The 25944-nt window shown below is 55.9% G+C and overlaps 1 protein-coding gene across 2 annotated transcripts; it reads right to left on the reverse strand.

Annotated features, from left to right (window-relative positions):
• Nucleotides 1–192: 192 nt before the first annotated feature.
• On the reverse strand, nt 193–16223 carry EFHD2 (EF-hand domain family member D2). 2 transcript variants are annotated; one of them, XR_013966766.1, is made up of 5 exons: nt 15846–16210; nt 4036–4183; nt 3051–3185; nt 1427–1945; nt 193–988 (listed from the first exon to the last, which is right to left on the reverse strand). XR_013966766.1 is itself a non-coding variant. In XM_080802492.1 (4 exons), the coding sequence occupies exons 1-4, from the start codon at nt 16151–16153 to the stop codon at nt 1814–1816; spliced, it is 723 nt and encodes a 240-aa protein (XP_080658618.1). In that variant the 5' UTR covers nt 16154–16223; the 3' UTR covers nt 193–1813. The 2 variants fall into 2 exon arrangements, 1 of the variants encoding a protein (XP_080658618.1); XM_080802492.1 differs by having other exon boundaries at nt 193–1945; nt 15846–16223.
• Nucleotides 16224–25944: the final 9721 nt, after the last annotated feature.

Here is a 25944-nt window from a genome sequence, read left to right on the forward strand (position 1 = left end):
CCTGGTGAAAGGGGGTGGGGATCCCGCTCAACCTCCCCCGTTAGGAAGAGTCTCCCCGCGGGGCCTCTGGCAGGACAGGGGAGCCACCTGAGCAAGTGCTGCCCCAGCACCGGGTGACCGCGTCCCCTGCCTCCCTCTCCCTGCCCCTCCCCTCCTCCACCAACCAACAAGAACCACACACACATAAGAATATAGACTTTTATCTTATTTTAGTTAAAAAAAATAATTGTACCACCAAATGAAGAAGTAGCTTTCTTTGGGGGAAGGTGAGAAGGGGGGGGGGGGAAAGAGCAATAAGCCAAAGAAAAAGAACTTTTTATATTCATCTGTATAAACATATCCGCTAAGGCAAACGCAATCCGGGGCCAAGGCTGCCGCACTGGGGTCAGTACCTCCTAATTTCTGCAGATTCTAAGGCCAAAAAAATAAAACCTCTGCAAATCCGACAGGAGTTTTGTGGACTCTTGGGGCATTTTACTAAAATAAAGAGTTATCAAGTTTAAAAAGCAGTGACTTCATGACACACACGGAAAGTTGCATAACTGTGGCCTCGACGGCCGTTCACTTGTTTGGCTGAGTGATGGGCACAGTTTCACGACACGGCAGCGGACACAGACGCGCACACACACGGACACGCACGCACGGAAGTGAGCACACGGGGAGCTGCGTGGGACCGGGCTGGTGGCACAGGTGTGGCCACCGCCCGTCTTCGGATGGGCACAGGGAGGGCTGGGGTCCCCATGCTTCCTCGGCTGGGGGGGGGGGAGTTGTGACGGGATGGGTCCCGTCGCTGGTGACAAGGTGGTGCCCATCACTTGGGGGAAGGATGGCTTGAAGGGGCCCAGCAAGGCCCCTGCTCCCCACCGCCTGGTCCGTGCAAACCACTTAAAGCACTTCTTGGACGCGTCCTGGAGAATGGAACCAGGCGCTGATTTCCTTCCCATGAAGGGACCAATCCCTCCTCCCCACCCTGCTGTCACCAGAGCCCCTGGGACCCCCGGGTGGTTCCAGGGAGACTGGGGAGTGGCCTTTCTGCCCCCGGAGCCTTCCCTGCCCATGATTCATGGCACGGCCGGCAGAGTGTGGGCCCGTGAGGTAGATGGGCACAGCTGCCCCTCACCCTTGCCTGGCCAGGTCCCAGAGTGCCAGGGTCTCCATGTGAACATGGGGGACCGGGGCCTGGGTCCCTCTGCCAAAACAGAAGCCCCCCTCCCCACCCCCGCCCCCAGGAGAGAGAGGAGGCAGGGCTGGAGGAAAAGTCATCGGGGGTGGGGAGCCCCAGTGCCTTTGCTTAGCCCCTTCCGTCCTGCTCTCCTACAGAGCTGGCGCCCGCCACCTTCTTGCTGTCCGTCCTCCCCCAGTCTTGGAAGCTGCTCGAGGGCCCCAGGGGCTGCGTGGCCTGCAGGTTAAGGGCAGGCCGCTGGGCGGGGAGGCGGAGAGCGCACGGAGGGCAGGCATGTAGGGCAGGCACCCGGAGCAGGGAGGCCCTCAGGGCCAGGAGCTGGGCTCGGAGCAGCTGCAGCGCTGGTGCAGGCAGGGGTGGGCGAGAGACACGCAGGAATCGCCAGGGAGGAGGGCTGGGCCGGGTGAGGAGCCGGCACGGGTGGCCCGGCCTCAGGAAGAGCGGGAGGGAGCAGGGGGACCGGGCCACCTGGGACACCCCGCAGCTGGCCCCGTTCACAGACTTGGTAGGTTTTCAGTAGGGTCCCTTCGGACAGAGCCCAGGATTCAGCCTTGGCCTCCAGTCCGCCTGCCCCCGCCGGCTGGACCGGGCGCCGGGGCCGGGGCCGAGTGGTCAGGCCACAGCCCCCGGCTACTTGAAGGTGGACTGCAGCTCCTTGAAGGCCGCCTTCCGCTGCTTCATCTCCTCCGCCTGCTTCTTCCTCTCCTCCTGCTCCGCCTTGATCTCCTCCTCGAAGCGGCTGGACACGTTGATGGCCTGGACCTGCAGGGGAGGCGGGGGCGACGGGGGTCAGGGCGGGAGGGGCGTCTGCGCCTCCACCGGGGGGCTCTCGGAGCCCCTCCCCCTGCCAGCCCGCAGACTGCTTTGCCTCTCGCCACCTCTCTGAGCCTCGGTTTCCCATTCAGAGCCTGCTGCTCCGTAACTGACTCATGGACTCGTTGAAGGCACCGGGAGCTAGAACGTACATTGGGTAGCGGCTGCCCAGTGGGAGTCCCAGAGGCGGGGGCTTCAATGTCGCTCTTCTTCTTTATTTTCATTTTTAACTTTTATTTATTTATTGGGGGGTGGAGAGCACGAGTTGGAGGGAAGAGCAGACGAGAGGGAGAAGCAGCCTCCCCGCTGAGCAGCGAGCAGGACACAGGGCTCGATCCCAGGGCCCGAGATCATGACCTGAGCCCAAGGCAGATGCTTAACAGACTGGGCTGCCCAGGTGCCCCCAGAAGTTGCTATTCTTATCTGCTTCCTGTCCTGGGAAGCCCAGATGCAACCAAGGTCCCACTGAAGAACCCTGGGACATCCCATCAAGCCCAGGAGCCCAGAGGGAGGAGGGATGTGGCCTTCAGAAACAATGTTCTTAGTTAACACGGGGAGGAGGAGGAACCAGGAAAATCCAGGAGCTCTGTGTGGCCCCTCCACCTAAGTGCGTGCGGCACTGGGGGGCTGCTGTGCACGTGGGTGCCTCTGGGACCAGCCCCCCCTCTGGGCCAGGGCTGGCGCCGTGGGGGTCTCTGAGAGGCCCCGAGCCCACGCCCCAGTTTCTGGGCCTGCCCTGCCATCTCGTGGGCGCCCCGTTCAAGAACTAGTCCTTTGGGGGTAGTGGTTCTGGGGGCCGGGGAGAGAAAGGGGGAAGCTGGAAGGGACCCCGGCCTGGACGGAAGTGGACAGAAGCCAGGAGCACTGCGCGCCTTGCGCGGTCCAGCCCTTGCATCAGTGCCGCGTCTCCGGTCCGTGGCCCCGGCAGGTACATGAAGGGTGACCACGGACCCTGGGGCTAACTCAGGGTCCTGTCCTCCGCCCGGGCATTGCCCTTGAGCCAGGGGTCAGGGTGCCCCCCACCCTGGGCCCCACACAGCCTCGGGTTCCTCACCTTGGCCTCGAAGAAGCTCTTGGCCCCCTTGACGCCCTCGGTGGAGACATCGATCTCGGAGAGGCGGGCGAGCACGTGCAGCCCGCTGTCTTCCTGCAGCTCCCCAGCCGCTGCCTTGCGGAAAATCAGGAGGAACTGCGGGATGGAGAAAAGCACGTTGTCAGCGGGGGACAAGGGGCCTTGGTGTGCCCATCTGTCCAGTGGGAGGCAAGGCGACCCACCTCCTGCTCTCCCAGGATCCGGGGCTGCTGCAGGCCTGTGTGCTCACCGTCGGCTCCCAGGCAGAGCCCCAAGCGACCTCGCGTCTTTGTCCCCGCTGTTCCCCCAACCAATTTACTGAGTCCCCAAGGTATAGGATTGTGCCCATTTTACAGACTGTAGAAGACTCAGAGACCAGGAAAAAGCCCTGCCCCGAATCTTAGCAGCAGAAAGTGACAGGAAGAGGGTCAGAACCCACGTCCTGACTCCACACCATCACGGCACACAGCCCGCACCTTCCTCCCTGGACGCGTCCTCCCCACTCCTGTTCTCCTGCTCTGCCTCCTCTAGGCTTCTGGCAAGCTTGCCCAGGGAGGCCACCGCTGTCCTTCACCCAAGGCTGCCTGGGGTCCAGTACCATTGTTTGCTGGCTGTGAGCCTCCATTTCCTCCTCCAAGGAACAGGCTTGCTTGTGGCCCCTGTCCCAGAGTGAGGACGGAGACCCGGAGTCACCCAGCGCAGAGCCCAGCCCCTCCCAGATGCAATGCCTGTCGCTCCCTCCCTGTCCCCTCGTCTCCAGTGTCACAGCACCCTGTCCCTTCACTCTCTAGGCACCTCCCCCTCTACACACCAGGATCCTAGCAGCACAGGACTTTCCTCTGGATTCCCAAAAGCCCCCCCAGGGCCAAGTATACAGCAGTCACTCAGTAAGTGCTGACCGTGTGAAGGAACAGATAACCCTCCTCCCTTGAGGAGCCTCAGAGTCCCCCGCGGGGAGCAGACTCACCTCCCGGAAGCTGAGTTTGCTGTCCAAGTCCTCGTCCACCTCCTTGATCATGTTTTTCAGGCCCAGGTGGGTCTGCGGGGCTCCGAGCTTCTCCATCATCAGCTTCAGCTCCATCAGATCAATGAAGCCGTCCCGGCCAGCGTCGTACCTGGGGGAGCCAAGGCAGAGGCTGAGGACCTCCTGACGCCTCACAGCTCATGGGTCAGAGCACCACGAGCTGGACTGCGAGGCGCCCGTCACCCTACTGCAGCTGGAAGGGACCCTGGTCCAGGTGAGGTCCTGAGGTGTGGCTGCTGCTTGGTTACCTCTGGTGACGAGGAGCTCCCCACATGGCCTGTGGCCTCTGACACATTGAACAGTGCTAACTTTTGGACCAGTGTGATGCGTAAGGAAGCTGAAGCCACAGCCTGCCTGGGCTGGATGGGACGGGAACCAGCAGGGACAAAGAATTCACGACACCATGGGGGTACAGATCGTTTGCGGCGGGGCGGGGGGGGGGGCGGGCGGCTGAAGACTCTGATGTTATCTCCAGGGCCAGCCTCGCATCCCTACGGGCACTATGTCTCCCCCACTCCTGCTGCCACCCAGGAGGGAGGCAGAAAACAGCGCGTGTCACAGGGCGGGGCCTCAGGAGGGAGGCCAGGAGGGAGGCCCACCTCTGGTTTGCTGGGAGGTGGCCTGGGGTGAAATCAGGGAACAGTGTTACGGGGTGCCTGCTGGGGGGGGGGATTTGGCTGCGTGGTTGGAAAGGGCTGGAACGGTGATTAGGTGATAAAAGTGTGTCTGCACATTGCGGGTCTCTTTCCTACCACCAACTGCCCAGCAGACACGGGGACGTGTGTGTGTGTGTATATGAGGGGGCGTTGTCTAAATGTCCCTCTTGCTGGCCTCTTTGTGGTCAGAGCTTGGGTCAGAGATGGCCTCCGGGCCCGGTCCCCACTGGGGAGGTGCTGCTGGTGCAGACCTCGTCCCATCAGGACGGATGTGGGCCCTCTTATCAGGCTAACCCAACACCTGCGCTGACTGCCTCCCGCAGGGGACGCAGGGGGTGGGAATCGTGCTCTCAGGGCTAAAATGGGCTTTCTGAGCCTGGAGAGGCCTGCGTAGCCCCAGGCCTCAAGCTGCCTGGATGAGTGCTGGTGACAGCAGAGCGACACAGAGGGGCTGAGCTGCAGAAACCCTTGTTCCAGTCTTGGCGCTCCTGCGTAAACACACACCTCATCTCTGTGCCTTCCTCTGGGCTCCCCAGCTCCCTTCCCCCATCCCAAGCTCTATATAAGCCTCACGAACGACCTTGAACAACGAATAGAAGCCATTTTTTTGAAATCTGTCTTTATGCTGGGAACCTCACATCGTTTACTGTATTTAATCCCCGTAATAACCTTATATAATGGAGGATCAGAGAGGTTAGGTGACCTGCCCAAGGTCACAGAGCAGTAAAGGAAGAGGGCGGACGCCCAGCTCCCCAGCCCGCACATCTGCTCTGAGCCAGCCTGCTTCCAGGGGTCCTGGTGAGGCCCCAGAACAGAGCTGTCTGCCTTGAGCCCCGAGCAGTTGGTGTGAGAGGTATAAATAGTTCACAGACGAGTCAGTGGTTGGGAGTGACGCAGCACGGGGAGGATGGGGTTCTGGGAACCCTGCAGGGAACACAGTCCTGAAGCCTTTCTCCCCATGGGGCTGGGCTGGGGGGGTGGGCAGGAGCAGATAGGCCGGAAATCCCTGTGGGCAGTGCTGTGGCTGGGGTGTGAGCCGCTGTGAGAGGGTGCGGTAGCAGACCGTGGGCCTCGGGAGGGCCAGGCAGGCCCGCGATCCCATGCTCCAGGCTCCCCTTCAAGCTGGAGGGGCTCCATGGGGGGCATGGCAGAGGCCCCTCCTTCCACCTTTGGAGTCTGGGAAGGGGGCTGGGCGGCTGTGGGGTGACAGGCCCGGGAGCGGCCCTCGGCAAGCGGCCCGGTTCGGGGGCTGGTTCTGGCTGGGGCAAGCCACGTGGGCGCTGCCCTTCAGGGAAACACCACTGCTTTCTGGACGGGGTGAAAGTCAGCGATGAACAGGGCTGGAGCAGACCGCCTGGGTTCTGGGAGACCCTGCCCCTTGAGCCTCCGGCCGAGGTGTGACGGTGACTCTCTCGCAGGATCACTGCGAGGACTGACCGAGCTCCTGCACGGTGCGCGCTTAGCCCAGGGCCCGGCACATGGAGCGGACTCCAGCAGCGGCAGAGTGAGGTCCAGCTGCCTCCGTGAAGCTCCTACTGTGTGCCAGGCAGATTTTTCTTTACAGCTTCTGTGCGCAGCAACCCTGGGCGGATTACTTCCCTGTGTGACCGTGTTCCCCCAGGGAACAAAGATGGTAGGGGTGTGGGCACAGGCCCGCTGGCCAGGGACTCACCCCCCCATCCCGCGGGTTCCCACACTCTACTCTGCCGTCCCACCTGCCTCTCCTGAGCCCCGGCTTTATTTACTGCTCACGTGTATGGGTTTCTCCCAAAGGTGGGGGTGGCTTAGTTTCAGAGGAAGTGCACGGATAAAGTGTCCGAGCTTGGACAGAGACTTTGGCTCTGTGTTTGTTGGTCTCTGGCAGCTCCCGGACCTGGCCGGGCTGCAGCTTTATCCGCGGCTTGAACCGCTGCCTGCATCAATCAAAGGTCAATCAATTACCGGGTCTGGGCTCTCTCCTGGGCGGGCTCTGGCCCCCAGGGGGACAATGCAGGGGCTGGTCACAGCGCCAGCAGATCAATTGCCAAGGGAAGGCGACAGAGGTCAGGGAGAGGCCAGGTGCTGGGGTTGGAGCTGGGTCCCCAAAGGAGGGACACTGTGGGGGAGGAGGGCTGTTCCTACAAGGCTCCGGGGGAGCAGGCATCTACTATGTCCCCTGGGATCGGGGCCACTGGATCAGCCAGGTCCTCGGGGGGAACGTGACTGAAGATGACCTTGAAATTTCTGTGCTCACATCAGGTCTGCTGAGACGGACTGAGGCTCAAACCCCCAATTGGCCACTTGATTGGCTGGCTGGCTGATCCTGGTCAAGTCACCTGACCCCACACACCCCAGCATCCCCATTTACAGGGCGGAGATCAAAGGACCCATCTCAGGACAGAGGCAAAGGTTAAAAGAGACCAGCCACGTCAGTTCCTAGCACAGAGTCCGGCCCACTTAATGGGCACCCATGGACAATAACGCCAATGGCCATAATGATAAACGAAGCATCATCATCACTAGCTACCTTTAGGATTGAAGATTAAATGAGATGATGGACATAAAATGCCTAGCACATAACAGGTGCTTAAAGCCTGCTAATTTCATTATAATAGAGGCCACTGAGCACTTTCTGTGTGCCAGACATCACGTTAAGTACTTTGCACATAGAACATAAAAACGGCGCTGGTAAGAATGATAATGGTAAAAAACACAAGGGCTTCTCTCTTGGGTGCCAGTCCCGATGTGCATGTGCACGGCTTCGAGAAGCGCTCGCTGTCGACTGGACTGGAGGCAGGGGGATGGGTGAGGTGATCCAGGTCTGGAGGCAGGGGGATGGGGGAGGTGATCCAGCGCTGCCCCAGCCTCTCCCCTTCCTCTGAGGCTCCCAGTACTTCCCCCGCTAGACCTAATTCAAAGACCCCATGACTTGGGGAGATGGAAAAACAGCAGGACAGAGCCTTTCGCTCTCTTGCTGGGCAGAGGAAGTGAGGAGCCTCAGCCCGGATTGCTCTGTCCCTCCTCTCATGGGAAGGAACTGATAAGGTGTGGGGGGGGGGGTCACCGTGCCACCAGCAGGTGGATGACTGGCAAAAGAGGAGATGCCCCTGGCTGGGGAGACCCTCTCATCCATCAGCTCTCTCCCTGAGCTGGAGCTGAGGGTGCAAGGCTCAGAGGGACCCGGAAAAGAGCATCAGTGCATAAGATCTTTTCTCATAGCCTGGTCTACCTGCTTCATGTTATGTGGGGGAAACTGTGGCCCGGAGTAGGCAGCAACCAGCCTGGGGTCACACAGCTGGCGGACTGCAGGATCCCCAAAGCTGGAGACGTTCCTTCTTCCTGCCTATCTGCTTCCTTCTTCTTCCCGGTCCCATGGAGGGTCCCGAATTCTCCAGCCTGTAAGGCTGGGGCATGCTGGGTTGAGAGCCCGGCCTGGGGCCTTCCTGGCAGGGCCGATGGCATTGGGCAGGGATGGCAACAAAGCTCGCAGGCTGGGAGCTCAGCACTTTCCTCCGGCACTGGAGGGAGGCTGTTGCACCTGGCACTGTGCCCACATTCCTACCCGCCTCCCCCTGAATAGTTCCCGACAGGCAGGGCTCCGCAGCTGCCGCCCCGGATGCCGGTGACAAAGTCCCTCCCATCTACCCTCGAGAGGGGAGCAGTCGGCCACCACCCAGGCAGCCTTTGCCCCCTTGGGCTCGGCAGGTCCCACCCAGCTGGTGCTCCTCCTCCCCTTGGTTCTGATAACCAGGAGTCACGGGGGCTGGGCAGTGGCCGGCCCCTACAGCGTGCAGTATCAACACCTTGTCTCGTAACAACATTACCCTTTGTGGCTACTCTTTGCTGAGCACTCTGCCAAGTAGACCCAATCAAGCCTTCCCAAGAACCCTCGGGAGCAGGCATAAATGGCCCCATATGACAGCTGAGGAGATGAGAGGCTCAGGGAGGAAGTGACTTGGCCGCGGCCATAGCCGACAAGGACAAAGCCGGGACCCGAACCCAGAGCTGATGAAACACCCACACGCTCTAAACTTCTACGCTGTGTCCCGAGGCCCACAGACCCTGTACCAGAGTCTCAAGTTGGGAGGGATATTGGAGGCCACTCATTCGGCCATGCATGAAGGTCAGATTTCCAAGGCAGTTTTCCTGTATGTTTCTGGAATAGCTCTGAGCACAGGAAGTTCACTGCTTCACTTAAGGCAGCCCGTGTTGGCTCTGGAACTATTAGAAGGTTGTTCCTTGGGCACGAGCCTCCCTACCCACTAGCCGTGCTGTGAAGCCTGATGGCAGAATGAGTTACTACAGCTGCAAGACGGGGGCATGGAGACCCCGGTTCTGTCCTCGGCTTCCTATCCCAGGCCTTTGCAGCTGGCCCCTCAGCCCATGGGGGTCCCCAGGGGGAGAAGCAGCTGGAGAGGGTAGTGTTTATGGATTGAGGATCCCACCAGGCCCACCTGGCTTTGGACTTGACATTCACAGACCTGGTCCTCCCCTCCCCTGTCTCTCCCCTGTGGCTCCTAGGCCTCTCTACTCTTTGTCCTATGAACTGGGAAGGCAGGTCCCTTGGGGTAGGAACGTTCTGGACAAGAGAAAAATTCTTGCCTTGCTCGCTGGTGTAGCCAGCGTTGGCCCTAACTGCCTCCTTCCGCAGGTGGCCATCCACCACCCACACGCGCTGATAACCATTGGCTGGGCGTGGTGGGTCGGGTCCCACCCCCCAACCCCCAGACTGCCTGACTCATGTGGGGAAAGCCCAGTCGCTCACCACTTCCTCCAGTCCTATCTGCAGATCCGACACTGGATCTGTTGCCGTCAGCCCAGGAGAGGGTGTGCATGCATGTGGCTCACGGCTCCCCCACAACTTTGCAGTGAGTTTAAGAATCAAGTGGGAGCCCCCCACCCCGCCCCCCCCAAGCTGATGGCACTCTGCTGGGGGCTTGTCTGGGCTCAGGACCTCCCCAGCCTGGGTTCAACCGCACGCTGAGCACCAGGCCAGGAGGGCACGTCCCCAGGCCTGCGATGTCAGCAGCGGGGGTCCCGCCTGCTCTTAATAATACTGATCGTTACAGTGGTGATGGCAAAGAACGTTCACGGAGCGTCTAGTCCAACCTGGTCGTTATTATTAAACTTCGGCTTCCCCCCTTACTGCCCAGGCGAAGGAGCCTGCCTTACCAGAAGGAAGTGCGGGGAGACGGCCGTGGGTGGCCTGCTGCTGCTGACACAAGTGTTAAAAATGCGGATTCGGACCCAGTAGACCCGGGGTGGAGCTGCCTTTGCTGCCGCCCTCTCTGGGGCCCTTGGGAGCCAGGGACTTGGAGTCAGACAGACCCAAGTTCACACGCTGTCCCTGTCACGGAAGGTCTGTGAGACCCAGTGTTCTCCTTTGTGACAAGAGGGACGGTGAGCTCACAGCATGCCATAAAAGGATTAAATACGAGATAAAGTGCCCAGGATGGGGTAGGCGGACGGCGTCCGGTCTGGGCCGCATGAGGGTCCTCATGCCGCTCAGGAACCCCAGGCCTGGCTCCCCTCGAGCCTCGTCCCGCTGGCGTGGGACTCTCGCTTCTCTGCCGTCCTTGAAAAGAGGAAGGCAGCCAAGGAGAAGACCTCGAGGCCGTCAGAGGGAGCTCAGCTGCTGGAGGGAGCACGGACTGTCCCTGCTGAGGTCTTCTGTCTCCTGCTCTCCTTCCTCCTCCGCCTGGGCTGGCCTTGCAAGAGGGCCTCCCCGGAGGTGGCGGCGCCGGGTCTCACAGCTGGAGCCAGGCCTCAGCCCCAGAAGGTCCAGACCGGAGGAGAAGGCAGGAAGGTGCAAAGCCAAAGGGGAACCAAAAGTCCCCAGGCTGGGGGGCAGGGGAGGGGAGAGGTGACTCAGAGTCAGAAGGGAAGTAGAAAGAGCAGAAGCGGAGCACTGAGTTTGGGGAAATCCTCCCTCCCCAGGGGTGTGGCATCTCCCCAGAAAGCCAGGCTCCTGGCTGCTGCAGGTAGAAGGACCCAACCTCTGTACCCCCCTAGAAGGCTTCCCCTCCTGAGGCTCGGAGAGCCCCCCCTTCCCCAAGCCCCACCCTGGTCCATAAACACAGCCCTCTCTCAGCCTCTGGAGCTCCCTGCAGGCCAACCTGCTGCTAATCCTGCCGCTTATTATAACCTTCAGACTTGACTCAAACTCCTCGAGCCTCAGTTTCTTCATCTGGCCAATGGGGGTGAGGATTTACCCACCTCACTGCGCTGTTGTAAGCAACTGGACCTGGGGGTTCCAGGTCATGAGGCGAGGGCGTGGGGGCAGGGGGCAGTGGAGGAGGGTGTCTGAGCACGGGACCCTCATGAGCGCCCTGGGTCCCCACGGCGGGGATAAAGGCATGGAAGTTTCCATTTCTAGCCGCATGGGCCCATCCCCTCTATGCCACCGCTTTTCATGAGACTTTAAGCTTCCCGAGGGCGGGAACTTTCTTCTTTCCTTGATTCTCTAGAACTTGCCCACAGCAGAAACTTAGTATGGGTCGGATAAATGATTATATGGATGGATTTTGTGTTTTTCAAAAGCTTCTGTGTTTTTAACAGCCCACGGGCCGGACATGATGGTGGACTCTTTGCCAAGGGCCGGGACTCTTTACACTGAACCCTCAGACCTTTACCAGGGAGGGTCTTCAGCCCAGGGCGAGGCCGCGGAGCTGAGCCCCCTTCCCCGGGGTCTCCTGGCTGCCCCGCGGTGGCCGGGCGCTGGGTCCCAGTCCGGAGTCACCCCGGGAAGCCGTCGCTTCCTCTCTCCTTTTCCCTGCCACCTGCCTTCCACATAATTAAGTGATAACGAATTCGTTTCCCCATTTTTGTTATTGATCAGAGCCATATGTAGCTGCCAACTGGAGTGCCCATTCAGCAGCAAAAAAGGGGGGTTCTCATGCTGGGTCCCCCAACACTCAAAGCACGAGGTTTTCGCCAACCGGGCCGCTCCCTAGGGGGTAAGTGGAGGCTTAGCCAGGGGCTAAGCGGAGTAGGCCCGGGGATGAGGGGACGGGAGCTTCCCAGTGCTCGCTTTGCGCTGAGTACTCAGTTAAGGACCTCCCAATAGCTGTGAGGTGGGTGCTGTAACTCTCCCTGTTTTAGGGTGAGGAACTGAGGCCCAGAAGGTTTAAGGGCCTTGGGATTCAAACCCACAGACTCCAAAGGCCCTTCTCTTAACTACTGTGTCCTACTGTCTTCCAGGAAGGACGCTGGGGGAGCTGCTGTGAGGGACAGGGTCTGGGGAGACACGGGGGAGGAGAAGAAGGGAGGGCAGAGGCGTCCAGGAGGAGAAGGAAGCCTGCCTCTCTGACGCACGGGGTCATGAGATGCCGCGGCTGAGGCTGAGGCCGGCCAAGCAGGGAACTAGGGCATCTTCCTCAGATTCCCCGGCAGGTTCCAAATTACGTGGCTGCTGACCTCTCCGGCAGGTCTCGACTGACAAAACCCCACAGAGCCTCACACAAGCGGCTGCCAGCCCAGAGCTGGGCCCCCTTGAGGCTCTGTGGGGTCACACCATTCCCCCTTTGGCTGGAAGGTTCTAGAGAGAGCCCTGAATGGACGAGCCGAGAGAGGCGGGGGGAGGAGTTAGAAGTGCTGGGGCCGCCTGAGGCCGCCTGGGGAGGGAGGGCTGAGGTCCCAGGGGGGCCAGGCCTCCAAACGCTGGGCACGAAGTCTGAGCTCTACGGGTGATCCCCTGCCCCCCTCATGGCCCTGCCTGATCAGTCGTATGGACAAGGGCGCTCTGGTTTGGCCACTGAAAACTTCCCTGTGACCCCAAGCAAGTCACCACACCTTTCTGGGTCTCAGTTGCCTTCTCTGTAAGATGGGGAGAAGGGCTGGAGGTCTCTCCTGGCCGGAAGCCGCGCGGCTGGATGGTAAGGTGGGGGCCCGCGGGCTGCCTGTCTTGCTTCCCTCAATCCCCTTGATTCCCCTTCCACCTCCCTCCTCAGGAAGGATCTGCTGATAGACACTGAATGGATGAACCAGAGACCTGGCAGCCTGTCATCCCGAAGGGTTCAGGACCCCTCGGAAATAAGGAGGCCATTCCCAAGTACAACCTGCTCATTTTATAGATGGGAATTAATTACTAAATAATTCAGGGGCAGAGTCAGGACAGAGGGGCAGGCTTTGTAGCTCCTGTCTTCCAAGGCAGGCCAGCTCCCAGCTCCCTAGGCCCTCCCTAACTCTTGTGCTCTGCTGGTGGGGGACTGGCTTCCCGGAGGGCTGGGCTCCCCTCCTCCCTGCCGGAGACGGAGACCGGAGACCCGGGTGGAAATCTGTCAGCAGGGCCCCGCTTGGACCCAGGAGGTGGCGGCCCCATTAGGACAGCAGAAGCAGAACAGGGTTTTGTCCTCCCAAGAGCCTGTGTGTTGGCTGTCCGCAGCCGGGGCTCGGCTGGGTTCGGCTTGGCTGGCACAGTGAAGCCTTGTTTCCTTGAATACAAAACCTGCCCCTTTCTGTCCTCGCCAGGGCCCCGGCGGGCGGCACTTCCTTCCCTAGAAGTCCAGCTCCCCGGCCCCTTCCTGCCCCCTACCCCGCCCCTTCCAAGGCAGCAGCAGCAGCTGTGGCACCAAGAGGTGGCCCGCAGGGGTGTCCGAAGGGGTTCGGCTCCCCCCAAACTTCACCAGAGTAAACCCTGTCAAACCAACACCCCAAACAGCCTCCCTAGAAGGTGAATGTTCCCGCAAATGCAGCTTCCAGGCCATTCCTCTGGTCACACGCCCCTTCTGATCATGCTGCGGCCCCCCAAGGCCCTACTCATTCGGGGTGCCTGCGTTCTCCCAAACAGCTCCATCTTTTTTTTTTTTTTTTGGCTGCGTGTAGCTATGCTGCGGAAACCCAGGAGAAGGAGGATTTTGGCAGAAAGACACGGGCCACTGGTGGGTCTGTGAGGTGGGAAATCAGCCATGAACACAGAAGGGGGTGTGGAACGAGTGCATTTTCCCACGTGGAAGCAAATGTCTGTGATGGCTTTTGGAGTCACAGACCTGAGTTCAGATCCCGGCTCCATCGTTTTCTAGCTGTGTGGTCTTGGAGGGTTAAATTTAACCCCTCTGTGCCCAGACCGCCCAACTATACCATGGTGATGATGAGAGTTATACGTCATAGGGATGCTGGGTGGAATCCAGGAGCTCCTTAGCGCCTAGATGTTATCAGTGCCTAGACTCTATCAATCACTGATGCATTTGAACAATCTCCCCAGTATTGCCTCCCCCACTCCAGGGCAGGGTGGAGGCGGGGGGGGGGGGGGGGAGGGCAGGCTCTACCAGGAAGTTCCAGACGGTGAAGCTGTCTCTACCTAGCCCTGGGCTCAAGAAGCTTTCCATTTCCCATCAATCTGGGCTGGAATCCTGGAAATCCTGCTCTCCCGAGGGTGACAGTCTTTTGTGGGGAAAGAAACTTTACAACTCCCAACAAAGCCCTGGAGTCAAAGAGGCAGGCTCCTCAGGGCCCAGGGACTTCCACACAGCGGCCCAGAGGAGGGTTAAGGACTCAGTTTCCCCCCCAGGCTGACCCTTGGAAGAGTATGGGGCTCCCAGCCATCCAGGTCTGGGAAACAAAACCTTCTTCCCCTGTGTGGGGGCCGCAGGCAGAAGCAGCAGTGACAAGAAGTGGGAAAAAGCCTTTCTCAAGCTGTGGGGTTGCAAAACACCCCCTTCTTGGGCTTCCTGCCTGTTGCTTGGGTACACAGCCCCATCCCACCCTGTCCTCGTGCCTCAGCCAAGGAGGGTCAGCACCTGTCCACTCAGACCACACCCCTGGGCTGTTCCCCCTTCAGGGGCCAGGGGCAAGGGGATGGGCAACAAGAGGTGGGGAGGGGTACCAAAGGGAAGGGGGCTGTGAGCTTTAACACCCCACCCCCCAGCCTGCCCCCTGCACAACCGTGGTTGTGAAGAGTTTGGTTGTCCATCGCAGTCACAACTTGGTGGACTCAGGGATGGACCCAAAGGGGACCATTTAGTCCCCATCACAGAGATTTTAAAGGTTTTTTGCAAGGGTGTGTGGGGAGGCCTGAGCCACAGGCCTGGGGGGTGTCTGTCCAACCTGCTAAGACACAGTATATGGAATTGCACAGAGGAAAAGGTAGGGGTGAGAGCAACCAGGCAAATCAGATAGGGAGGTGTGGGGTGTCAGAATCCCCTGTGGGAGGAAAGGGGGCACATGGTGGGGGTCGGCAGTGACTGCTAAAGCTACTGGAGGGGGGAAGGTTAGGGCAAGAGGAGGGAGGAACAGTGTGTGGAGGGAGGAGGGGACTCAGCCCTGAAGGGGTGATGGGTGGTACATACCTGCAAAGTGGGGGGGGGGCAGGGATAGAGGGATCTCTCCCTAAGGAGACCACCTGAGGGTCAAGGATTGGGGACCTGGCTAGTAGAGTGGATAGGGGTAGGGGTGGAAGGGTCTGGAGGGTCTTTGACCACAGTTTGCTAGCAGATGCTGAAGGGGAAGGGGGGGTGTCTTTAACCAGAACCTATGTTGAGGGGAATCTGAGATAAGCAGAGAAAATGAAAGGACCCTAATAAAAAGAATGGGTACAGCATAGGGTACAGGGAACAGTAACCTTTGTTGAGGCGCTGGGGGTGTGTGTGTGGATGTTTTTGACCAGGGTGTTTGGGTGGGGGTGGGGAATTCGAGTAGCTAGGGAGAGGGAAAGGGAGGCCCCGGGGTCCTCAAATCTCAGGGTGCGTGGGAGTCTGGTGGGTGGTGGGGGAAGCTTCACTAACACAGGGATCAGAGGCCAGAGCCCCGGAATCTTCAGACTCATGTGTATGGTGGTAGTGGGGGCTCGAGTGGACTCGGGGTTACCTGGAGGGGCCGCGCGGTCCTCCACACGGAGAGTGCGTGTGTATGGTGTACGGGGGGGGGGGCGTCACCGTGAGGAGGGGTCGCGTGTCAGGGGCTCGGGGTTGCCAGACTCACACGCGTGGTGGGGAGGAGGTCCTCAAGCCTCGTGATTAAATGAAAGGGGCCGCGGGGTCGCCCCCCCTTGGTGTGTCGGGGTTCGGGGGCGCACGGCTGGCGGCAGGGGTCCCGGGTGGCGCGGGGTTCGGAGGTTCGGGGGTTCGGGGCCCGAGGCCGGCGCGCGGGGTGGGTGGGGGGCCGGGTCGGGCGGGCACTCACTGCTTGAACATCTTCTCCATGTCCTTGATCTGCTTCCTGGAGAACTCCTTGAACTCGGTGTAGGGGTTGAAGACGCGGCGGCTGGGCGACTGGGGCTCGCCGATGCCCTGGTTGAGGTCGGCGCGCCGCAGCAGCTTGGCGCTCAGCTCGCAGTCCGCGCTGCCCAGCGCCTCGGCCGCCTCGTCGGGCGCCCCGGCCGCCGCCGCCGCCGCCCCGTTCAGCCCGGGCTGCTCCGGGGCCTCGGCGCCGCCCTCGTCCTCCATCTGCAGCCGCCGGTTCAGCTTGCTGGCCAGCTCGTCCGTGGCCATGGTGGCCCGCGCGGCGCTCGCCTGGGCTCGGCCCCTGCTCGCCGCGCGCCCGCACCGCCCGCCTCTGGCCGCGCTCTTCCTCTTCCTGACACTCCCCGGCGCCAGGCACCGCCCCCGGGGGTGGGGCTTAGGCCCCGCGCGGGGCCCGCCCACTGCCCGTCCCCGCCCCCGCGCCCGTCCCCGCCCCCGCGCCCGTGCCCGCCCCGCGCCCGTGTCCGCCCCGCGCGGCCCGCGCGCCCTGGGGCTCCGCCGCTGAGGCTCTAGGGCGCGGGTGGGAGGCGCGCCCACCATGCCGCCATGCCCCGCCGTAGGGCTGGGGGACCCCGTTAAAAATCCAACCCCTCCTCGGTGCTCGCCGTGGCCCCTGAGCGGCAGAGGTCGGGCTGAGGGCCGCTGGCCCGGGCGGGAGGCAGGGGGATCCATCCCTTCAGTTTGGGTGTGGGTCAGGGCGTCCGAGGGACGCCGCCTCCAACCTCTTCTCTGGAATCCCCACGCCGAGGAGTCGTAATCCTGAGTCTGTGACAACCTGTCGGTTGCCATGGAGACGACTCGCTGTTAACCACCGGCGTTCTCAATGAGGGTTGCAGGGGTACGAAGGTGGATCCGGTGAGCGGCCCCCCCTCCCCCCCGTTTAGATCTAACTGCGGCTGAAGCTGCAGCAGCTTTTGCAAAGGGCCGGACCTGCGGTTGCGAGGGAGATGGGGCGGGGCCTCAGCTCTGAACGATCTCGGTTCGGATACCGGGGGGAGCTGAAGTGGGGAAGGGGCTCGTCCTCACCCCTGGGCCGGCGCATCACATGGATGACTTGGCAGAATAGCCGCTGGGCCACGGCTGTCCCCTGAGACTCTGCCTTAGGGGAACCGGCAGGGAGCTTTGATGCTGCCATTTCGGCGAGGGCCCCATTTCCAAGGCCCCATGGAATGCGGCTTCGGGAAGAGGCCCGAGAGGGTTTCTCTCTGTGGTCTGGTGTGTCACCTTTACACTGCAAAGCTGTGGACCTCCAATAGCACAACCACTGTTGGGGCGGGGGGGAGGGCTGGCTAATAATACAGATTCCCAGGCCCCCATCCAGACAGATCTCTGCATGGGCCTCAGAAACCTGCATTTTAACAAGCACCCAGGGGAGTTCCGCTCCCTGAAGTTTGAGTCTCTCATCCAGACGGAGGACTGTGCTTTGTGCTTATTCTCTAAAATGTTAGGACAATGCTGAGGATCCCTATGCAGAAACTGCTCTCACCCGTTCTTGCAGAGAAAAGGTGGATGCCGGGCTTAAAATCCCTTGGTCTGGACGCAGAGAGCGCTTGAGAGTGTAAAGCCAGCAAGCTGTTACAGACTGATTTGCATAGAACGGGATCCTCATTGGTATTTGTCCATTTGCTATAGTTCAAGAAAATTGCTAAATTAATTTAAAAGGTATTTTAAAGGAATGAAATCGAGAAAAAAAACACTTTAGGTTTCAGAAAATGATGTTTTCGTTAACTTATTTTTGAGAGTGTTTTTGAGTCTAATAAAGATGCTCGGCTTAAATGACATGATTTTTTTTTTTTTTAACTCAGAATTAAGTTTCTGTTTGTCTTGGGCAGTTTGCTTTGGCTACTTGCAAAAGGCTGGTGTCTGTATCACGCATATGTGGTCTTGAAGGACCCAAGAGAAGTAAAATAGTCCGTTTTTTTTTTTTTTTAAGATTTTATTTATTTATCTGACAGAGGTCACAAGTAGGCAGAGAGAGAGGAGGAAGCAGGCTCCCCGCGGAGCGGAGAACCCGATGCGATGCGGGAGGGGATCCCAGGACCCTGGGATCATGACCTGAGCCGAAGGCAGAGGCTTAACCCACTGAGCCACCCAGGCGCCCCAAATAGTCCGTTTTTTAATTGACTGCAAAAGACTAGGGATGGGGTGTAGATGGAAACTTTAAAAATTCTGTCTGCCAGGGGCGCCTGGGTGGCTCCGTTGGTGAAGCTCCCCACATTTGATTTCGGCTGAGGTCATGATCTTGGGGTCATGGGATTGAACCCTGCATCGGGCTCCAGGCTGAGCGTGGAGTTGGCTTGTCCTGCTTTTAAAGATCTGGTGAACCTCAACCTGCCCCAACCTACAACTTAGAATGTGTCTGCGTGAAATAGGGCTGCCTTCATTATGTTTTGGATCTCCTTGATGTGGGAGCAAACTTTTAATAGTAATGAAATTATGTGGGGGTTTGACTTCTTAGAAAACAACTTTACATACATATGAAAATCAGATATGATTTTGGTTTGCATTATTCAGGCGGGCTGTGTCTATTAAACTCCCCGGTTACTTATCCCTTTGGCTTGTGTGAACACAGCACTCGGGAGGCTGGGCAGGTTCCATGACGCAGTTGAGGAACTCTTGTTCATTACCTATTGCATCTTATTTTTCTTAAGATTTTATTTATTTTATTTGAGAGAGAGAGAACATAAGCATGGGGAGAAGCAGAGGGAGAGGGAGAAGCAGGGTCCCTGCTGAGCAGGGAGCCCAACGTGGGACTGGATCCCAGGACCCCCAGGGATCATGACCTGAGCTGAAGGTTGATGCTTAAGGCAGACACTTAACCAACTGAGCCACCCAGGCACCCCACCTATTGCGTCTTCTAGAAGGGGAACGGATTGCCCAAGTCTCGTTGCTGGGTTATACTCAGGCAGAGCTCAGGAAATGCTGCCCACATGGTGAGCCCTTTTAACACCTCTTGGGCCAATTTTCTCACAGGTTCTTGGGGTTTAAGACAGGATGAGAGCTCATGATGCTCCGTTCTCTGCCTCATTTCTGGGCCCTGCCTGTAGACACAGCTGTCAATCTGCTAACCCCTGAGATGCATGCCGTGGGCTGTATTTTACTTGAACGTGTTCCTGGCTGCTGGACTTGAGGAAAGGAACCTATTCAGAAATGAAGCAGAGGAGGGGAGGTGGGGACAGCCCATGAACCCTGATTGTGGGCCTTTTGTGGACCTTCCAGGAACAGTTGCCAGGAACAGTTGCCTGTTCGTTAGGGGGAATCTTTTTTTTTTTTTTTTTTCCAGAGGAACACTTAACATTTCTTCTTCTTCTTCTTCTTTTTTAAGATTTTATTTATTTATTTGACAGACAGAGATCACAAGTAGGCAGAGAGGCAGGCAGAGAGAGAAAGGAGGAAGCAGGTTCCCTGCTGAGCAGAGAGCCCCATGCGGGGCTCGATCCCAGGACCTTGTGATCATGACCTGAGCCCAAGGCAGAGGCTTTAATCCACTGAGCCACCCAGGCGCCCCAGGGAGAATCATATCTGAATGACCCTGAATACTGTGCCCCAAGCATGGATTTGGGCAGAAAGAAACGATCTGAACTGGTTACACATGACAGCATTTGGTCATGTGGAAAGAATGATCTTCAGGAAAAAATCACACCCTCCGCAAAGGATTTTTACAGAGGCATGGTGAGCCAGAGCCAACTCTGACAATATTCCAGCGGCAAGGGAGCGAGGCAGACTTAGTCACCATTGACTTATGTTTCTCTTCTTCCTCCCACATAGACTTGTGTAACTATCTTTCGGGGAGAGGCACAGTAATATTAAGAAAAACAACAGCACTTTGAAGAAGAATGGGGGAGAAATGGGAAAGGGTTGGGAGAAATCTCCTGGGTTTTGGGGGCAGTATGGAGTGGACAAGGAGGGGCATTCCAGAGCCTTGCCGAACTGGGTGGTCCCTGAAGCCTGAGATGCTGGGAAGGAATTAGAGAGGCTGTCAGAGATAACGTTGACTCATAAACCACACCACTCACTTAGCACTTTATAAATACCTGCGTACTAATTAATCATTGCAAATGCTCCAAAAGCATCAGGAAACCCTTGATGGATTGAAAAAGATACACAGAGATCAAGGTTCAGGAACAGCCCAAATACTCATTTGAGTGATTTGGAGGAGTGAGGGCAGGGAAAGGGGTCACAGCCTGGTTGGTCTCAGGGTCTTTCTTGCCTCCTACAAAGTCTGGAAGCTGTATACAGGACACACTGTGGGGTCGGGACTGGGAGGGCATTTGAAACAGGTGCTCTCGGGGGTGTGGAGGACAGGGGCATCGGGCACCGTCTGTAGGTAGACCTATTTGTAGGTCATTAGGACCCAACCTGTCTATCTGTAGAGCTCTCTTTTTGTGGTTATCTCAGATGTGATCGATCTATTTGAAAACCAAGATCGTCTTTCAGAATAGTTACGTATGCCCAGCTGCGCAGGCTGGGAAAAAACACAGAAGCAAACCGAACAGGTTTCCTGCTTCTGTGAAGCCCCCGGCAGTTCAGTGTCCAAGTTTAACACCGGACAGGCCTCCGTGTTCACCCTACTTCAAACTCTCACAATATGTGTGTGTGTTTTGTGGCTTATATTCCGACAATGCTGCAAGCCTAGTGCCTTCCTGGACCCTTCCCAAAGATGGTAATCGTATGGGCTGCTGATTTCCACTTTCGTCCTACTTTGGTGAAAACTTTGTGAATCTGCATCCAGGCAGCCAAGATGTATTTATCAAGTATTTTGGGCATTGGGCTCTGGTCCTGGACTTCTTCTGGTCAAGGGCTAAGACGGAGGGGCGGGAGGATCAGGACTAGGCAGTTTGAAGCATGAGATTTGCTGGACCCCATGCTGGGGGACAGAGAAAGGACAGCTGTCATAGCTGGTCTGTAGCACTTACTACCAATGCTGGGACTCAGCACTTACTACAACCCAGTGAAGCTCTTCATAAAACATCGAACAACCCTTCTCCCCTTCCCACTCCTGAGACAATTTCCTGGAGGAAAGGACCTGTCTGTCCAGGTCCATTTTGGCTTCTCAGTACCCAGCATGGTCCCGGGTCCAAGGTACTGCTGGAGAAATCCTTGTTGAATGAATGCATGATGGTCTGTGCTGCCCACGGGCTCGGGATGGACTAGGTATTTTCGCAGCGTCCCCTCTAGAGCATCCGGTGGCCCATTTTTAGGTCTCAAGGTCACTGCCAAGAAAGAGAAGCTGCTAAAATGACACCTCTTTGCACCCACATGACTCAACACAGAAGTTAACAGGAGCTCTTAAAAACAAGGCTCTCAAGTGTCTGTCCCCTACTCCGCTGAGGACAGCGTCAGCGGTATCAGATAGGAATTGGGGCCAGGCGACCTGCTGGTCCTTGGGCATCAGTGTGGCTCGGAGGTCATTTAGCAGGTCTCTGCTCAGCAGACAAGGTGGAAGAAACAAATTGGAAGGGACCGATCAGCACGGCGTGTGACCACTGCAGGGACACCGAGGATTTGGGAAACCGGGAAGGGGAATTGTGAAGTTAGCACCGTGCAGAGGTAGGCCGGCAACGGCAACTGAGAGAGAGAGAGAGCACAGTAGTTAGGGCAGGGATACCGGACCTAAGGTATTAACTGAGGGAAGCAGGTGACTCTCTCAGGAGGGGGCCAGGAAACCCAGACGCCTGGAGCAAGGGCTGTGTCCTGAGCATGTGGTTCTTTCAAGTTCGGTCCTGGAGAAGGTGGGCTTTTTGGCCTCACCAGCAAAACTCCTTTCTGTCCAGGTGCAGGGTTCCAGTGGTGAAAGGTGATGTGGTTTTGCCTTTAGCAACTGGGTTTGAAAATGCCAGTGGGGTGACCTTGGGTAAGTTATTTTACCCTTTAGCCTCCCTTGCTCTGTCCGTAAAATGACAAGAACTATCTCCTCCCACGGTCCTTGAGACGATAAAAGGAGAAAATTTGTGTAAAGTGTTTAGTGTTGTGCGTGATGCATAGCAAAGCTCAAAATGCTTTCCGTGATGGTGATGATGATGGTGTGACTTTCTGGGAGTCAGGCGGCAGGCAATAGCCGTGCAGATTTTAATAATCTGGTCTCGGTGAGCGTTTAACACAGGGACTGGCAAATCTGGCCCATTGACACTTTTTCTTTCTTTCTTTCTTTCTTTCTTTCTTTTTTTTAAGATTATTTATTTATTTATTCGACAGACAGAAATCACATGTAGGCAGAGAGGCAGGCAGAGAGAGAGAAGGAAGCAGGCTCCCTGCTGAGCAGAGAGCCCGATGCGGGGCTCGATCCCAGGACCCTGAGACCGTGACCTGAGCCGAAGGCAGAGGCCTCAACCCACTGAGCCACCCAGGCGCCCCTTGACACTTTTTCCTTAAAGAGTTTATTTAGCACACAGTGCTGGATCTCATGACCCTGAGATTCTGACCTGAGCCACAATCAAGAGTCGGACGTTTGACTGACTGAGCCACCCAGGTGCCCCACCACTGTCATTATAAATAAAGTTTTATTAAGACACAGCCACGTTCATTTCTTTAGATATCATGCCCCAGTGCCAGACTTGAGTAGTGGTGACAGAGATCCCACAGTCCCTGAGGTGAATGGCTCTTTATAAGAAAATGGTTTTTACTCTCTGGCCCTTTGTAGAAAAAGTGTGCCAATCCTATCCTCATCAAGTCGTAAATAACCAGCTGGTTTCTGGACTTCCCAGAGGAAAGTGATCCAGTAGAGAAGATAAGAGTAAGAAGTCTGAGTTCTGACGCTCTTGCTCGTGGGCAAGTTCCTTACCTACTCATCGCTTTCACAGGTGAGACAGGAGGGATACACAGAGTGAGGGCGAAGTGGGATCATGTCCGGACTGTGCTTGGCATAGTGGGTATTTGATGTTTGGCAAGGACACTATAAAAAGTTTGCTATTATTAACTATCAAACTTCAACCGTTGAGAGAGACAAAGAAACTTCCAGAAGAGGGTCACTGCTGCATGCAGCTCTCTCTACAGAATGCCCAGCAGTAATCCCTTAGAAAGCCCAAAAGGCGGATGCGAGCATCAAAGGTGAGCTCTCCCACACAACATACCCAGTGAATGAATGATTCCCGCTCCTTTCCAGGAGAGCAGCAGATCGGAACATGAAAGCGGAGCAAAGGTCAAGGCCATGAGGTCCAGCACAGTATCATTAGTCTTTGGCACATAGTAGGTATCCGGTATTTGTTGCCTGAATGAATGAAGGCTGGTTCATTCATGGTTCATTATGGTTCAAACCATAAAAGTGATTTTTCAGCCAGAAAGAGAAATTAAGAAAACAACACCATTTATAACTGCACCAAAACCAATAAAATACCTAGGAATACACGTAACCAAAGAAGTGAGAGACCTATATTCTGAAAACTGTAAAACACCGAAGAAAGAAATTGAAGATGACGCAAAGATATTCCATGCTCACGGACGGGAAGAACACATATTGTTAAAATGTCCACGTTACCCAAAACCCTCTATAGATTCGATGCAATCCCTATCAAAATACCAACAGCATTTTTCACAGAATGAGGACAAATAATATTAAAATTTTCATGGAACCACAGAAGACCCCCAAAAGCCAAAGCAATCTTAAGAAAAGTAAAGCTAGAGGTAACCCAATCCCAGATTTCAGACCATATTACAAAACAGTGTGTTGCTGGCACAAAAAACAGACCCATAATCAACAGAATAGACTAGACTAGAGAGCCCAGAAATAAATCCACAATTAAATGGTCAATTGATCTGTGTCAAAAAAAGCAAGAATATCCAACGGGAAAAAGATAATCTCGTCAATAAGTGGTGCTGGGAAAACCAGACAGCTACACGCCAAAGAATGAAACTGGACCACCTTTTAACACCCACACAAAAATAAACTCAAAATGAAGTAAAGACCTAAATGTGAGACCTGAAACCATAAAAATCCTAGAAGAGAGCACGGGCAATAATTTCTCTGACATCGGCTATAGTAACATCTTTCTAGATACATCTCCAGAGGCGAGAAAACAGAAGCAAAAGTGAATTATGGGGACCGCATCAAAATAAAAAGCTTCTGCACAGCGGAGGAAACAATCAACAAAACAAAAAGGCAACCTACTGGTTGGGAGAAGATATTTGCAAATGACCCATCATTTAAAGGGTTAGTATCCAAAATATATAAAGAACTTATACAACTCAACACCAAAAAACAAACAAACAAAACTATCCAATTAAAAAACGCAGAGGACCTGAGCAGACATTTTTCCAAATAAGACATAGAGTTGGCTGACAGACCCATAAAAAGGTGCTCGACATCACTCATCCTCAGGGAAATGTAAATCAAAACCAAAATGAGATATCACTTGACACCTGTTTGAATGGCTAAAATATAACAAGACAAGAAATGTTCAGTATTGGCAAGGAGGAAAAGGAACCTTGGTACACCATTGGTGAGAATGCAAACTGGTGCAGCCGCCGTGGAAAACAGTATGGAGGTTCCTCAAAAGGTTAAAAATATGAACACCATGTTATCCAAAAATTCCACTACTGAGTACCTACCCCAAGGAAATGAAAACACTAATTCAAAAAATAGTAGTACTCCTGTGTTTATTGCAGCATTATTTATAATAGCCAAGATATAGAAGCAACCCAAGTTGCTTCTATCATATATGTATCTATCAGATAGATATATCATATCTATCATTCATCCATCAGTAGACGAATGGATAAGGAAGATGTGGTACGTATATAAACAATGGAATATTATGCAGCCATGAAAAGGATGAGACCATGCCGTTTGAGACAACATGAATGGACCTAGAGGGTATTATGCTAAGTGAAATAAGTCAGACTGAGAAAGAAAAAAAAGAAAACCATATGATTTCACTCAGTAGTGGAACCTAAAAACAAACAAATGAAAAAACAAACAAAAAACCCCAAATAATCACAGACCCCCCCCCAAAAAAAAACAAAAAAAGCAGAATCAGCCTTATAAGTACAGAGAACAAGCTGATGGTTGGCAGAGGGAAGTGGGTGGGAGGTTGAACAAGATGGCGGAAGGGGAGTGAGGGATCCAGGCATCCACTTATGGACTGGATAAGTCGTGGGAATAAAAGGCACAGCATAGGGAGTACAGTCACTGATAATGTAATAGTGACATATGGCGAAAGGTGGCAGCTACACTTGCAGCGAATACAGCATAATGGATAGACCTGTCACATCAGTATGTTGTACACCTGAAATTGATCTAACATGATATACCAGCTATACTGAAAAAATGTGATTCATCAGCCAAAGGTCACCTCTGATTTCTATGATGATAAGACCACAGTCAGCCAGAAGATAAAATTTCTGCCTCCGATATCTTAGGGTCTTAGGAATGAAGCCATGTGCTACAGAGGAGAGGACATCGAAAAACAGGGGCTTTTGAAGGCTTCCCGCCACAGGGTGCAGGCAGAGGCATTGTGGTGGGTTCCTGGGGAGCAAAAGGCTTAAAAACAAAACCAGGCACGTAAGGCCACGAATTAGCCCCAAATAACTTGGGACACCGAACACACGGGTGCAAGCAGCACATCTTGATGGGAATGAGGCCAAGGCTGCCCTCACCCCGTGCCCCACCTTCTGCTTCAGGACAGCCTCAGCTCGAAGAGGAATTCATTAGCATTAGCAGGTTTTGGGTTTCCTCTCATCGTTAGTGTATTGCTTTCATTCCTAAGACCCAGAAAAATTGGAAACCACTCCAGCTTACCAGGAGCAGATCTGGAATGCAGATCTGGAAGCTATTTTTTTCTGCAGACACTCATGACTCTGGTTTTCACAACAGCAGGCATTGGCGTCTGTGCCAAGCCGCTAGAGAAGGGCATCTTATCTGCAAAGTCACGAATCCAAGAATCCAAATAGGCCACCATTGGCAAAGGTGGAAGGAAGTTGTTTGTCTTAGCTTCTTGGGGGATCCGAAGATTGGGAGGCCTTGAGGACCGCAGGTACCTTGTTGTACCTTGATACCAACTCAGGGAAAAGGTTGCCGGCAGCTTCGCAGAGCTACCCGGGGAGGC

This window comes from Martes martes (genome assembly GCF_963455335.1).
Source record: "Martes martes genome assembly, chromosome: 4".
Classification (NCBI taxonomy): Eukaryota; Metazoa; Chordata; class Mammalia; order Carnivora; family Mustelidae; genus Martes; species Martes martes.